The sequence below is a fragment of the Fukomys damarensis genome, unplaced genomic scaffold (assembly GCF_012274545.1).
Source record: "Fukomys damarensis isolate Sample0158 unplaced genomic scaffold, DMR_v1.0_HiC HiC_scaffold_5, whole genome shotgun sequence".
NCBI classification, from domain to species: domain Eukaryota; kingdom Metazoa; phylum Chordata; class Mammalia; order Rodentia; family Bathyergidae; genus Fukomys; species Fukomys damarensis.
This window is the reverse complement of record NW_022900917.1, coordinates 26,386,812-26,403,136: the sequence shown is the minus strand read 5'-3', so window position 1 is coordinate 26,403,136 and position 16,325 is coordinate 26,386,812. Positions and strand designations below refer to the sequence as shown.

At 34.1% G+C, this 16,325-nt stretch overlaps 1 protein-coding gene across 1 annotated transcript in view; it reads left to right on the top strand.

Annotated features, from left to right (window-relative positions):
• The window catches only part of Cnbd1 (cyclic nucleotide binding domain containing 1), a 398,420-nt gene that overhangs the window by 314,982 nt on the left and 67,113 nt on the right, over positions 1-16,325 (top strand). The window contains exons 9-10 of the mRNA XM_033758973.1: positions 9,803-9,912; positions 11,296-11,446. Of these exons, the coding sequence (XP_033614864.1) occupies positions 9,803-9,912; positions 11,296-11,446 (261 nt within the window). The remainder of the gene's footprint in view (positions 1-9,802; positions 9,913-11,295; positions 11,447-16,325) is intronic.

Below are 16,325 nucleotides of genomic sequence, written 5' to 3'. Positions count from 1 at the left end.
TTCTGTACACAGAAAACAGACTCACTGAGAAAGAAATGGGGCAATTCCTTTAACAATAGCATCCAAAAAATTGAAATACCTAGGAATAAACCTCACAACAACAAAAATCAAAGATCTCTACTCTGAAAACTGCAGCACTCTGAAAAAAGAAATTTGTGAAAATATCAGAAAATAAAAAGACATCCCTTGCTCCTGGGTAGGAAGAATCAACATAGTGAAAATGGCCATAATTCCAAAACTGCTATGTATCTTCAGTGCAATCCCAAATAAAATCCTAGCAGCATACTTCAAAGACCTTGAGAAAACAATCCAAAAATTTATTTGGAACAAGAAATGACTTAGAATGACAAAAGCAATCTTAGGCAATAAAGACAAGGCAGGGGATATCACAATCCCCAACTTGAAACTATATCACAAAGCTATTGTGATAAAAATAGCATGGTGCTGGCAAAGAAACAGAAATGAGGACCAATGGAACAGATTAGAAGGTACAGAAACAAGTCAAGACATGCTCAGCCACCTCATCTTTGACAAAGGAGCCAGACACCCTCACTGGAGGAAAGACAGCCTCTTTAATAAATGGTGCTGGAAAAATTGGATTTTAACTTGCCAAAGATTAAAACTAGACCTATATCTCTCATGATGCACTAAACTAAAATTGAAATAGATTAAAGATCTAAATATTATAACAGAAACACTAAATTGTCTGGAAGAGAGTTTAGGTAGAACTCTTGAAGACATTGTTGTAGGATAAGTTTATGAACTAAACCTAAGTTGCCCATGAGCTATCACAAACAACCAACAAGTGGGATGTCTTCTTATTAAAAAGCTTCTGGTTAAGAGAGATTAAAAATTAGGAAAGCAAATTATGTTACTGAACATTCATATCATGATACATTTATTTTAGCTATTGTATGCAAACCCATGAGACAATTTTAAATATGTAGAATATAGAATTCAATGCAAAAGAATTAACTATATGATAAACAAAAATTCCATTATATATTTGCAAAAGTTATGAGAGCAAGAGTGTTACCATCAGGAATTTATACACACTAAGAACTACAAACAATATAAAGAAACAACTAAAAAGTTATAGGGAGAAATAAATGTCATAATTATTGTATTTCAGAATTTATACATGACTGCTTTTCAGCCAATACATTGAAGAATAATTAAGTAAAACTAGAGACTGACCATTACAAATTTAAAAATTCAAATTATTAGATATATAGAAATATCTATATTAGTAGATTTCTTTATAACATTATATAGGGAATATTTGCAAAAATATATCGTGTCTAATGGTAGCACAGGATCACAAACAAACAAAACCCTTAGATTTGAGTTTAAAGTTGATGAAAGTAAAGTCACATATGTTTAGAAAGTAACATATTGGGATGAACCATTATTAAAAGAAAATTAAGAAAAACTTTTAGCCAAAATATAATAGAATCATTACAGTTTCACAATGTATAGCATGTAGCTAGAGCAGTAGATAGAATAAAATGCATTGTATTGAATACATTTCTCTAAAAATAAAAAATATAAAAATCTAAATTAGGTAGCCAGTTAGAACCAGAGGGTTGGAAAACAAAACAAAACATAAAAAACAGGAAGCAAACCCAAAGAAAGATAAATAAACAAAAATAAAGGCAGGCAGAGACAACAGCTACAAAATAATTTAGTTATTCATGAAAACAAAATGCTGTTTTAGAAAATATTATTTTTGGGTTTTTTTTTTTTTTTTTTTTTTTTTTTTTTTTTTTTTTTTTTTTGGTACCAGCGATTGAACTCAGGTCCTTGCGCTTGTGAGGCAGGCCACTGAACCACTGAGCTAAATCCCCTGCCCTAGAAAAGATTATTTTTGGAGAAAAACATTTTGAGGAAATGAATAAAGACAATAAAAATTTAAAGAATGAAGTGTTACAGTGTTATAAAACAGCCTATTTTAAAATTTTTAGAAAATGTAAGAAGTTAAAAGAAAGAAGTATGAATTAGAAAAACACAAAAGACATAATCAAAACAATAGAGCCAGCTGATATAACTAACAAATACTCTCACATCTATAGTAAGGTTTATATCTTATAGAAGTTCTTCTGAGAAGTACCTTTTTATCGTTTATAATTTCATATCTAAGCATTTTATGTCCTTTATCTGGTGATTCTAATTGTTTCTACTATTTGTCTATGTTTTTGTTTTAGCGTTTACACTGAATCATGGTGTTTTCTTTCTGTCAGTAATTTTTTATTAAGGTCCCAGGTATAGTTGAAATATATGGAAAGCCTAAGCATCAAAATTCAGGTTACTAAGAACAAACTCATAGAACATTTACTCCATAGCAGACACAGCTAAATGAATTTCACATATTTACTGAAGTAGTTATCTAGCACGAGGGAAATTAAATCTAGTATTAATTACCAAGTAATGCTCAAAGTTAAAATGAAAAAGTGAAGAATCAAATACATAATTCTAAAAAGATCAGACTCTCAGAAATCAAAGTAATTATAGAAGTAATATTAGGCAGAGCACAGTATAACAAATCTTTGAACAATGGTCCTCCAAAACTACCATAAATAACAAAATATAAATTGCATATGTGAAGAAACAATATAGGAACCTCTGGTTTTGAATACCTATCTATCCACCTGTCTGTCTATTTAATTATATCTTCTATCTGCAGGAAAAGTAGAGAATTCAAAGGTGGAAACTAGTATCTATTTAATCATGTGAATCTAGGATTTAATACAATTTTAGGGCAATGAATTAATGATTAACATTGCAGTAATATTGGCTTGTACTTTTTGGAATATGGAGATATGTATTTTATAGGGAAACAGCTGACTCAGGTCAGTACAGTCTGAGCATATCCTTAACCCTAAGAAAAAGAGCTCTTTAGGGCCGGGGATTTAGCTTAGTGGTTCTGCTACCTACCTAGCAAGCACAAGGACCCGAGTTCATTCCCCGGTACCCCTCCCCGCAAAAGAGGTTCTTTAAAGAGTGAAGAAGTGTGTGGCATTTTGTTGACTATGAAGATAAAGGAGAATTGAGGCCGATTCTCGTGGTGGCACATGCCTGTAACCCTAGCACTAGAGAGTCTGAGGCAGGAGGATTTCTTTGAGTTTGAGGCCAGCCTAAACTACACAGTGAATTCAAATCCAGCATGAACTACACAGCAAAACTCTGTCTCAAAACACAACAAAACGAAACAACAGTTGAAGGTAACAAATACATTTTTTTTTGTGTGGTATCAGGGATTGAACTCGGGTCCTTGTGCTTGCAAGGCAGGCAGCGGAACGACTGATCCAAATCCCTGGCCCTAATAAATACATTTCACTAAGAGGTGACTGTTTACTTTCTAAATTTTGTTTCAAGTAAATGTTCAAGTATATGATCTCATGAAACAGAAATTCAGTGGTCTGCATAAAATGTTGTGACCCCAGTTATGATTAAAAATATATATAATGCTTAAAATAGTTGTGTTAATACATTTGAGAATATAGCATTACTTTTTCAGTTTAATTTTTCATTCAGGTTAATCATATTTTTGTTGAGAATAATTACATTTTTCTAAAATGTGTCTGGTTATTTTCTGTAATACAATCGGCCAATTTTGACTATCTTTTTCTCCCATAACTAAAATTTTATTTTATATTTTCCATTTCATAATTCTGATAACTGCTTTATTAAGTATATTTTTGCACATATATACATAGTTAATATATTTGGTAATATATTTTATTGAGAGTTCATATTTTCTAAAATACTATCTTATCTAGTGAAATTCTTTGAGCATTGCAATGGTTAGTTTTCAGAAAGAACTTGTTTCCCTTCTTACTCAGCTTTTAGACTCACTAAAACTGTATAATTTGAAAATAAATATTCAATTAAAACAGTTTATTACACATGACATGGATTCTAGCTACCATAGAATAATCTTATGGTTAAGAATTTTGAGATTGTTCTACATTTCCCCTGTTGGGGTCTCCTTCTAGATAAGGGAGCTTCGGGAGACAACTGCGGACACAATGAATGACCAAAAACTGATGGCTAATGGCAAAGTTTGTTTCTCACCCAGGGTCTTTATAGCAGTTTCAAGGTCACACGCAAAAGCATGAACACAGCAGTTTGATGATTAACAACAGTCACAAGGAGGCATCAATAAGATAAACAGCAATCACAAGAAGCTATGAACAGATACACCCTGTTCAAACTAAAGGCAGAACATTTAGATAAAACAACATCTGTTTATGAATAAAAAGGAGTGTAAACCTGTAAAAGGGAGTGTAAACCAGGAACAAGAGCAAAGAAGGGATTAGGGAGTGGTTCTACAGTCGAGGGGTTTGGCTCCAGCCTGTCGACTTCAGGACACCTGTGTCCAGGTGAGAATCAGCATTCCGTGACTCAGAGTCAGCGCTTTGGCTGTCCGTCCTCTCGTGCCCCAGCATGTCCCCATTCCATTCAGCACAAAGACTAGGAGAGGGAGTCATCTCCATGGCTCTGTGAGGTGTCTTTTCCCAAGTGACACAAAGGAAGGATTGCCTTGTGCAAAGTGGGGGGATGTCAGGCAGTAGGATTTCCACATTTGCTCTTTACTATACACTTTGTCATGGGCTCATGTCTTGAAACTGTGCTTCTCATTTCTATTCTTGCTTTTGATAAAGTTTATTTTTCTACCACCTTAAGGTCATTTAAAATTTTTAAATTAAAAATAATACTACTACTATTTACAGTTTACATGATTTACAGTCATCTTGGGGAATGGTTACAGGTGCATTTCACAGGTTCTTTTTTGTGATCTCCCTTCCTCCTCCTCCAATTTTCCTATCCTATTTTTCATACTTGTTAATATTATTAATCTTAACTTATATTATGACATATAAATTTTACATTACTTGAGGTTATTTGGATCCTGTACATGAATATTTTATACAAAATTTTAAGTTGGGCTACCCAGGGAGGAGTTTGAGAAAAGTCTAAGCTACCTTGCTTTGAATTTTGTCTTATGTTTATGCAACTTCTTTTTTATATTGAGAGCTGGCATTTTTTCAGATGGTATATGTTGTGTGGCTAATATGTTGAAACAAAACTGGATATAAGACAAAAAAGAAAGATCCTTGTTTTGATGGAGTTTGTGTCCCAATTGCATATTTGCTTCTTTATTATAATCACAATAAATAAATTAAAAAGTGGTTACAAAATATGAAAAACAGCATAATTGGGTAAGGAATTTGGGAGCAGGTATAAACTCTAGCATATGGTGAGCCGTAATGGTAGAGTAAAGTGTGGAGGTGAGATGTGAGGACAGATTTGAAATTTTGAGGAAGATGGGGTAAAGCTATGGGTTTCTTGGCTATCAGACTAGATATCATGTGTGGATAATTCTTTCTGCCTTGATCTGTGGATAGCTCCGCAGCAGCAGGACTGGACACTGGCAAGCGGAACTTAGGCTTAAAATCCAGCCTTTGTATCTACTCTGTTTTACAGAGAGTAACCAATCACACTGTGATAATTTCCATGAAGTAATTCTATAAATGTATTATGTTAGCAAATTGCATAACTGAAAGTCTTATAGGCATATTCAAAAGTGATATACTTGATATTTTGTATGTAGTTTTTTTTGTTTGTTTTTTATTTGTTTGTTTGAAGCAGGGTCTCCCGTTGTGGTTCAGGCTGTTCTTGATCTCACCATGTAGCTCAGGCTGGCCTTGAACTCACAGCAATCCTCCTTCCTCAGGCTATGAAGTGCTGGGATTTCAGGAGTGCACTACCACGCCGAGCTAGAGTATTTATTCTTTAGAGGAAAAACTTATGACAGTTCATTGTAAAACTAAGAATTTGATTATTCGTTGACTATTATCATGTGCATTTCTATTTCATTTTCTCTATTTAACTCTAAAGGACATCTGTATTTGTCACCATATACATATACATATGCATTTTTAACAATGAAGAAGTATTTTATAATTTTGGTTAAACTACTGGCATTTATTATATATTAATAATGATAACAGAGCTATTTTGTAAATGCACGGCCTTTTTAATCAAGCTTTTTATCTTAAGTACAGTTTAAAAGCAAACTAAATGGATTTAGAAAGAAAACATTTTAGAAAAGTTTCCCAAAAGTTCAGAAGTGAAGTTCACAAAGTAATAGTGCCAAGGGATGCTGTTCTTTTTCTCCTGGTCCAATTGTATGAGAACTGGTATCAATTCAGCTAATGCATGTCCTGCTGGTATCTGCCTCGGTATTGTTCATCCTCCCATATGCTTCTCCTCCAAAACTATGTTCAGGTGTATTAGGCTAATGGACTGGAGTTCTTAATTGAGAAGATGTTTCGTCACAACCTTCCTAATCACTAGTTTTCATTTAAACTGAGACTTCAACTCTCTCAGGGCCAAGGCTTACAGCCAGAAAGAATTCTCTTTCTTATCCTTTTTCCAACTAACCTGAAAATAATAGCAAGACCCGTGATATTGCCTGATATAGGATAAAAGGGGTGGTGGTGGGGAATGCATGGTTGTTCACTTTCTGTGAATTCTTCCGATTTCCTTTTTCTTTTCATTTATTTATTTGAGTGTATGAGTCTATGTTTTCATGAATCCATTCAAAATTTAGTGTCAAATGCACATTCAGTCGACCTGGTGAGGCAGTGTGCGGTGACGTGAAACTGCTTGGCCACAGTCTTCTGAGCTCTTGGGTACGGGTGAGGCCCTTGGCTTCCCCCCTGGATCTCCATGCCACCGAGGTCCTTGTGGACCCTGTAGGGTTCAACCCAGACTTCGTGGTGCAGGAAATCGCCCAAGTGGAATGGTCAGTGCTTCTGGAGCCACCTCTGAGGTGCCCTAAAACTGTGTGAGCGTGTAGAGGACGTTCTGAGGAAATGCAACCCTTACTGCTGGAGGTGGAGGTGCAGGAGGGCACCGCGCAATGCCCAGTCTGGGTATCTGCTCCCCACCCGCCGTGGGATCCCCAACATGCTGCTGAATGATGACAAAATAGAGACCTGTGGCAGATAGCAGCTTGACAACTCGTGATCCCTCTGTAAATCCGCCGATGAACGTCCTGTTGTTCTGCCATGCGTACCTCCAAACCTCGACCCAGAGACGCACCAAACACGGTGTTCCTGAGCTCCACAGTGTATCTTCGTTTTTCTCACTGAAGATTTAAAGCCTAATTGAAAATTTAAAATGTACTTCAGGCACATAAATGAAAATGACCTTTCAATAGAATTTCATTGTTATAATCCTTAGTTAAATCTTTTCCAATAAAAGTGTGCTATAATCCTACAGTCTATTTTTTTTTCTATGTAATTTATGAGGAAAGGGTATGTAGATCACAGTTATCTTGATGACATCACTGGCATAAGTTCTAAGAAATTGAAAGATTGATCTGAGGCTGAACGGATAAAACAGGTAATGATACTGTTAACTGCTTGGTGTGGTTTGGTAACTGAATGGGAAGGGTCTTTCCTCTGTTATTTGCAAGACTGATAATCTCAAGCAGGAGATAAATGGGCTACAGCACTGTAAGGAATGCACAGGTTATAATTCTCAAAGCATTGTCTCTCTGCACAAGGAAAGCAAGGGGCTTTTCCTGGGGAAACTCGGATGTTTCACGTAGAAAAGATTCCTCATCACGTGTAGAGCTCAGCACATTTCTGAGCACGCTTATTTTGAGGTCTCTCGTTGTGTGTAACGAATTGTGGGCGGGCCAGCGCGGGGTGCGTGTCTGTAATCCCAGAAGTCTGAGAAGCTGAGGCCGGAGGGTGGCAACTCTGAGTCCAGCCCCGGAAATTTAGCGACTTGATGACGCCCTGTCCTCAAATTAAAAACAAAACAAAATAGGAAAAGGGGGGGCTGATATCTTCGGGTTTTTTCCCATTTATTTTCTTTCCCTTAAGGAGAAAAATAGGAAGCAAGGCTTTTTGTAAATAGGGAGGAGTGGAGGGGCTGAAGGGAAGGAAGGGAAATGGGAAAAAGTAAGAACCAAATATACTATGTACCAAGAACAAATTTCCTATGATGAATGTCATTATAATAAATACCTAAAATGTACCGATACACTTAGTGAATAATAAAAAGGGGGTGTTGGGAATGTAGCTCAGTGGGAAGGTACTCCTGGGTCGATGATTTAATATAATAAACAAGACTTATGCTACTTAACCTACAAAGAGTGATTTAGTGACTGTAAGAGTTTTGGAAGGTTCCTTCTAAATTTCTCTGGTGGGCCTTATCTGAATCAAAAACAATTTTGATGGAACAATTATAGTCTAAAAGCAAAATAAACCACCTGCCCCAAAGTATAGGTGACTGCCCCTAAAAGTACCATTTATTGGCGAAACTTGAAATATAAATATGCAAATCCTCTTACTTTTTACAATGTGCAGATATCTTTGTTATATGTTATTAAATCCAGGTTGTTTAGATGAGAAGGGTTCTGCCGTATTCCTATCATTGAGGTGAACATTTATTTACTATGACTGTCATAAGAAACAGGCAATTATTCAGGAAGCAAATGCTTTCACTAAGGCACCAAGTTGCATCACAGGTTTTGCAACAGTAATTTGTCTTCCACTGTTAGCATGACCTCAAAGAGAAGAAGTTCCTATATGACCTTAATTTTCTTTGGTGCCCTATCATCTTTGTAGGGTTTGACTTTCAAGAAAATATTTACAGTAGTACAATTCTGAAATTTCTGCATAATGGCTTTCTTTGATTATTTGTTGGAAACAGTCCAAATGTTCAAGTGGTGACTGCATAAAGAAGACTTTAAAAAATAAAATGGAGTGCTACGCAGTCATAAAGAATGAGAAACGAGAGACATTTACAGCTAAATGGATGGACCTTGAGACTATACTCTCAACTGAAATAAGTAGGACACACATGTAAACACCAAATTGTTTCTCTGGTGTGAGAAGCTGAAAGTTTAAGGGAGACCCAAAATGTATGAATGATATTGAGAAATAGGAAGAACTGATTCAAAGGGGAAGGGGAACTGGGGGCAGGGGAGGAAAGAAGGGAAAGGAAAAATAAGAAAAGGAAAACACAAAAACAAAGTTTTTGTAAATAGGGAGCTGTGGAGGTGTGGAAGAGATATCAGAGGAATGGGAAAATACAAGAACCAAGATATATCAAAAGCAGGTACAAATTTCCAATGATGAATGTGATCATAATGTATATCTAAAACATACCAATAAACTTGATGAGTAAGAAGGACTCCTCAGTATTGTATTTTAAAAATGAAAAAACATCAGAAGGCTTATATAATCTATTGATGATCACATAGAAAGTGGCACAATATACTTCAAATTAGGCCAGCAAGGACTCAACATATTTTCTCCTAACCACAACCGTATGCAGGAGGGTGCTGGGATTGGTTCAAGGAACAGACGCTGGAGGGCCATTTGTTAAATATTCGGAGAGCCATTTGTTAATATTCGGAGAGCCATTTGTTTAATTATGAATAGTTTGTAATAAGCTATGCTAGAAATATTTGCACCATACAAATCAGCCTTCTGCTACTAGTGAGGGCTTCTCTCGTATTCTCCTTTTCCTCTACCAGTTACTATCACAAGCTGCTTTCATTGTCAAAGTCTCATCAATATTTATTTATGTTTCAAGTTACAGACTTCAATAGCAGAAATTGCTTTTTAAAAATTTACACCAAGTATTGTCTAGCATGTATTAAGAAATTTAGTTAGAAACAGTGAATGAAATATGCCAACATTTATTGTCAAAATACCTAAAACAATTTCTGAAAGAGAAAAATTGTGAAATAATAATCTGTCTCTTTTTATTTTAGTGATAGTGGAAAGTGGAAACGTCATTTCTTTTGTGGCTTATATTAATTATGGATATTGTAAAATTTACAGAAGTATTATAGGACTTGTGAAACTACCATCAAACAAAATAGTAAGTTTTAAACTTGTATATTTTTCTTAATGATCATTCTATTCTAATATATAAGAAATCCTAAATATCTCTCCTTATACTTATTGGAAAATAGTTTATTTTTCTATGTGAAATTTTAGTCATTTTTTCACTATTTTTTGACTAGGCTTTTTCTTCATATTGAATTATAAGATAAATGAATGTAAGTGGTGAGATATATTGAGTTAAAATATAGAAATAACCAGTAAGTATGTTAAGTGATGCTTAACATTCTTATTACCAGAGAAGAGGAATTTCAAATCATAGGAAGGTAATACTAGTATAAGCATAACATATTGGGCAAGATATACTTTAACATATCACCTAGAAATTCTACTCTAGATATTTATTTAACAAAAGAAAATAGTATTACATAATCTCTCTTACATGAGAAACCTATAAATAAATTATAGAAAAAAGATAATAGAGAACAGAGAGATCTTTTGTGAAAGGTAAGGGGACTAAGAGATGGAGGAGGGTGAGGGGAAGGCAATTCAGAAAGTAATTAAGATGCATTATGTACAATTACCTACTCCCCATGATGAATGTAATTATTATGCACTGCAAACATATACTAATGATAAAAAAGAAAATACATGTGTACCAAGATTTATGTACATCTTAAGCCCCAAACTGAAAATATTCTAAATGTCTCTTGAATGGTGAATAGACAGAAATATTGTCTTCTATTTATGCATTGGAATGCCACACAGCAGTAAAAGAACTAGTGATATATGGATATGTCCAACCTTGCTAAACTGGGTAAAATGTGCAATTCAAAAGAGTATATTTCATATGATCTCATTTTTTGAGTCAAACAAAAAACTAGTATATGGTGATAGAAAAGACAGAATTAATCTTTCTTGTCAATTTTCAGTGGAATATGCAAGCTGCCTTAAATTCTTCTGTGCTATTCCTATACAGTATAAAGATTTGCCATTTTCAAAAATGGCTTTGATTCTATAATATTTGGTATTCTACCTCTTTCAAGTTCTAATCACCTTCTTAGTCTGAAGACTACCTTTTCTTTTTTATGACTTCCTGTTCACCAGAATCCTCCTCATTTCAATAGTGATTGAATCTTCTAAAAGAGAAAATTTGGGAATTCAACTTTTTCTCTAAAGAAACTCAATTTGGCCCTTTTCTGCATGGTCCTCATGCTGTCAATTACCTTAAAAATGCTGGAATTTCTATGAGTTTACTGTTTTTCTCATACAAACACATATATAAGTAAATTATTTTCTGTAATTGAATGAAATTTTTTTACTTTAATGAAGTGATTTATAAATAATTTAATTTATTGTAGCAATACTTATTTTGTACCAATAGTTTCATTGTAAAATCAATTATCCATATCATTTTCAGAAGAAGACTCGAAAACTTGTTTACGTGGGTAAACTTAAGGAGAAGGAGTCATTTGGTGAGATTAGTGTGCTTCTTCAAGTGCCTTTCACATACACAATCGTCGCTGGAAAGGATGTGGAAATGGCGATAATTGAAGACAAAGACATATTTGGTAAAGAGATAAATTATTGTTTAAATCTCACACTACTTTATTGACTGAGATTTGAAAAGAATGGAACTGTTTTATAGACAACTTGCTGCACTATGGTGATTGTAGGTTATTTACAGTGATAACATGGAAACATTTATGAGTTTCCCCCTCATAACAGCCTTCTGAATCAGTAATACTACTTTTGGTATATATTATCAGTATTTCAAAAGATTTTGACCTGAAATTACTAAAATCTCTCCTATTTGCCATTAAAACAACAACCTCATCTGCTTTTGGACATCTTTTAGTTTCCATATTTAATATTACTGCTTTTTTCTTTTGGTTTAGGTCAAGTATGTACTGTCCTCAAAGTACAATGATGGTCAAGTGCATGGACAGACCTGTGATTTTCAGTATTAAAAGCTTTTTAGAGAAACTTTAGAGCTTTTCTAGTGATAAAAGCATAATTGTGTAGCCAGTGGTGTTTGGCCCTGGAAATGCTATAATGGAAGATGCAATTCAGTATGAGGAAAAATGAACAGCAATTAAGCAATAAAATATTTAAAATGCAGTTCTATAGCATAACTGAAGAATGTCAAGCATTGGATAAAGGAGGGGAAAGGAAAAATTTGTCAACATTATCATGGATGAGAGGTTTGCTTAAATAAATTGAAAAGATTTTCATGTTATCCATGACTTGCTGTAATCCTGAATTTCAAACACTTTCCACATCTCCTCGAAAATGTATATCCTATACTGGCTTAACTCTGGCTCAAAATGAAAAGACTACTTCAAATTCTTATATCAACTTTTTAAAGTCACAAATTTGAAACGATTTTTTAAATTTTTTTCCTTCTCTGTTATTTAAATGCATTTCTTCCAAGATAAATATCCCTCAAAAATAATCCCTAATACTAATTAAAATTATAATATTCTCACTTGCTATAGGTCATGTTTTGCTTTTTCAATACTAATTACCTTAGGTGGTGTGAACTCTTTTATGTAAATCAACATTTCACACATTTTATTACCCAGTGTTCTGCTGAGATTCAGAAGCAATCGGAAGTAAATATCTCATTTTAAAATGAACATATTATTTTTGTAATGAAAAACATTTATTTTACAGGAAAATAAACTTACTGTTACTATTTATTATATCTTATTCAACTATACACAATTAAAAATAGGGGCTATCTACTGGATTTAGCTTATCTTTTTCAAAAAAGAAAAATCCCAATCCAAGGTGACATTTGTACAATTTCTATTATCTGAAATGTTTGTATTTAAATAGAAGGAATATAAAAGTCCAGAGACATTTTTTGTGGATATTTTCTTTTGTTATAAAAATTTTGATGTAAAAATACTTTTCCAAGTTAAAAATTAGATATACTCTTTTAAATATAAAATGGAAATCATTTTGAGTATTGTTTTTTATGATTCTTATAAATTACTATTAGTTACTTGCTAAGAGAGAATGCAAATAAATTTTAGTAAAATTTTTGTATTATTTTGTTTTCTTTTTTAGGCATAGCTTTGTGTGAAAAAAGCTATGTATCACAAAATTGTTTTTCAGTTATCATCTTGATGTCACAAGTATCTTATAAACATACTGAAGGACTGTTTTGTTACTGAGTAAATCTGCTAACCATTTAGAAATTTGTGCTGTTTTTTTTTTTGAGACCGCGTCTCGCTATGTAGTTGAGACTGACCTGGAACTCACTATGTAGCCCAGGCTGGCCTCAAACTCACAGCGATCCTCCTGCCTCAGCCTCCGGAGGGCTGGGATTACAGGCGTGCACCACCACGCCTGCTTTATGCTGATTTTTAAAAGTAATTCTTGTCAATGTTTCCATGGGCTCTAATTGTGCTGTCAGATTCTTTCTGGGTTTCAGGGATCTACCTCCTTTCTTCCCTAATTTATTAGTCATTTGCAGCTAGATAAATGCACCCTAATGTTGAGTGAAGTAACTCAGGCACATAAGCTTAAATATTGCATCATTTTTCTCATATGAAGAACTCACTAAGTATGTAGATAAAGTATGAAATAAAAGGCAGTAGAAAAATAGAGAAAGGGAAAATATTTTAATCCAGCACAAACGATGTTCTAAAACTGCACCTTGGCTTATGATTTTCTTATGCATTTTATTTTTTTTCTCTATTAGTCTGTTATTTAATCAACAGTATAAGACCTTTATAAGGTCTTGTAAGACAATAAATGAATCTATGCCAACAACATAAAAGGTGGTGAAGGAAGGGAAAAAATTAAAATGTGTTGTGTACGTATACTAATTACTCATAATGAACGTAGTAATTATGTATTGAAAACATGTTTAAAAAGTTTAAAAATAAAAATAATAACAAAAAGTAAAATTATTTGGCTGGGAAAGGATTTATTACATGATTAAAATATAGGGAAATATAATTTTTACTCAAGGAAATTGTTTATCTTGTAAAAAATATACAAGGAGCTAATATTAGTGAAAAAATAATGTTGACCTGAATACCATACTAAATATATATGCATTTGGTCACTCATGCATTTTATATGTTTTTGCTTTTTTTTTTTTTTTTTTTTTTTTTTTTTTTTTTTGACAGGGTCTCACTATGTAGGTGAGACTGACCTGGAACTCACTATGTAGCCCAGGCTGGTCTCAAACTCACAGTGATCCTCCTGCCTCAGCCGCCTGCCTGCTGGGATTACAGGCGTGCAACACCATGCCCGGCTATATGTTTTTGTTCTATTTTATAAAAATAAGTCAGTATTTTTGTTTGAGTTGGGGTTTTCAGTAAGTTGTTTCCCAAAGAGAAACTCTGAACCCTTTCAATTTATGGATTTTTTTTTTGATAACTGAATTAATTTTAGAACACATTTAAGAAACTAGAGTTGATTTTAGTTCAGTATAAACCAGAAAGATGTGAAATACCACGTTTCTGTTTTTCAATGTGATTATTCTCTTATGTTAAACTTGAAACTACCTTTTGTATTGTAAAATGTAACCCTGGATAAATTAATATTCACGAATTCAAAGGTTTTATGCTTCAATGGCCACATTATGTCCAACAGTAGGATTCACTTCTCAGTAGATGTTTTTGCTTTTTTTGGAAATAATCTTACAATTTTCACATATTTAGATTAAAAGGTTTAAATGGAATAATTTTGTTCTTCTACCATAATGATATTTTAAGACTAACGCCACTTCTGCTTTGTGAATGGCAGAAGCAATTATTGCATATTCAGTAAATGACTATTATTCTGGGCAGTTAACAGAAAGCATTCACAACAGAATTGTCTTGTCTCTCAAATACTGTAATATTTGTTGTTAGGGAAGTCTTTCTAAGCCTTTGAAAACTCAGTGTAATTACTTTATGATTATTTTTAAGTTATATAATGTGTTATGTCATTTGTAGGTGCCAAATATTCTCAGCTGAGATGTTATTAAATCTAGCCTGGGAAGATGTATCTAAACTTGATTTAAAGTTGACAGGCATGCTGTATCTCAGATTATTTTTCTCCTGCTGCATCACAAATCTCTTAACTTTAGCAGCTTATAAGAACACTCATTTGTTATCTTATAACTGTGTAAGTCAGATGACTGGAATATTTGACTGGGTTATGTTCTGAGGTTCATACACATTAAATCAAAGTTCATCGAGTGACATTCTAATTTGGAGATTGGACAAGATACTACCTGTAACCCCATTAAAGTTTAAAAATTTTAGTTCCTAGAACCCTGGAGAACTGAGGACCTTATTTTCTTGCTGGCCATGAGCTCAGATTACTGTAGGTCACTCTCCACCCATATATGGTCCTCTCCATCTTGGCCATGAAAAACTCTCGTCTACTAAATTTAGCTGGCATTTTTACTCTGACTTCGTCTTTCCTAGTAGCTAAAGAAAACTCTTGATTTAAGAACTCATGTGGTTAAATTAAGAAAAGCCAGATAATCTCCCTATTCTTAGGTCAGCTGATAGCATGCTTAATTGTGCTTGCAGAGCCCCTCTGCTAAGTAAAGGTAGCACAATCACAAGATCATAAGCTGAAAGGCAGAGTCCACTGTAGAATTCTCCCACCATAATGCTGGAGGCCAGCAGTTGGTGCCAGTAGAGCATGGCAAACATCCTTGCTTGTCTCCTCTGTCCTCCAGCGTTCTACTTATAGTTTCCAATTTCTTTACTATCAGGCAGGATGGGAATTGTGGAGAAGGGGAAGGCAAAAAGTGATAAGGGAGATGAGATGATCTCAATAGACCATTACGGTTATAAAGTAGTTTACCATTATCTGTATTTGACAGTGTTTTCAAGGTTCACTACTGAACACCTTCAAAGATTTTTAGAAATCCTATAATATTGAGGAGGGCCCTTCATCTGTAATGTCTTGTGTGGTGATACTTTTTCCTTCCTAAGAATCTGCTGTAACTGCAGATTTCCTCCTCTCAGGCCACTTCATCATTGGGTTGAACCATCCCCAGGGTGCTGCTATTGGAACTTCATTCTGTCTCCTCCACAAGTCTCTGGTCTACACAGTCAAGATAACATTTCAAGACACTTCCACTTTCTTTTCCCTGGGAAGCTTTAAGAGTACAGTTATTTCCAAAGCAGCTACCTATGTAGCACATTTGTCAGCCAACTTACCTTTAGACTTCTCAAAAGGTAGTCAGACAATAATTACTGTGCCTTTTACCCTCTGAAATGTATATGAAGCTTTCCAGGAAGTCTTGTTTAAAGAGCTTTATCAGTTGCAATGACTAAAAGATCATTTCTCTTCATTCTCTTAGGGATGAATGGAAAAACTTACAATTCTTTAAAGAAATGCGCACCACAAATTCTCTACTGATCTCCATTCTCAATTTTTTTTTTTTTTGTTTAAATTTGGGACAGGGACATGGAAATGTTTTTACTT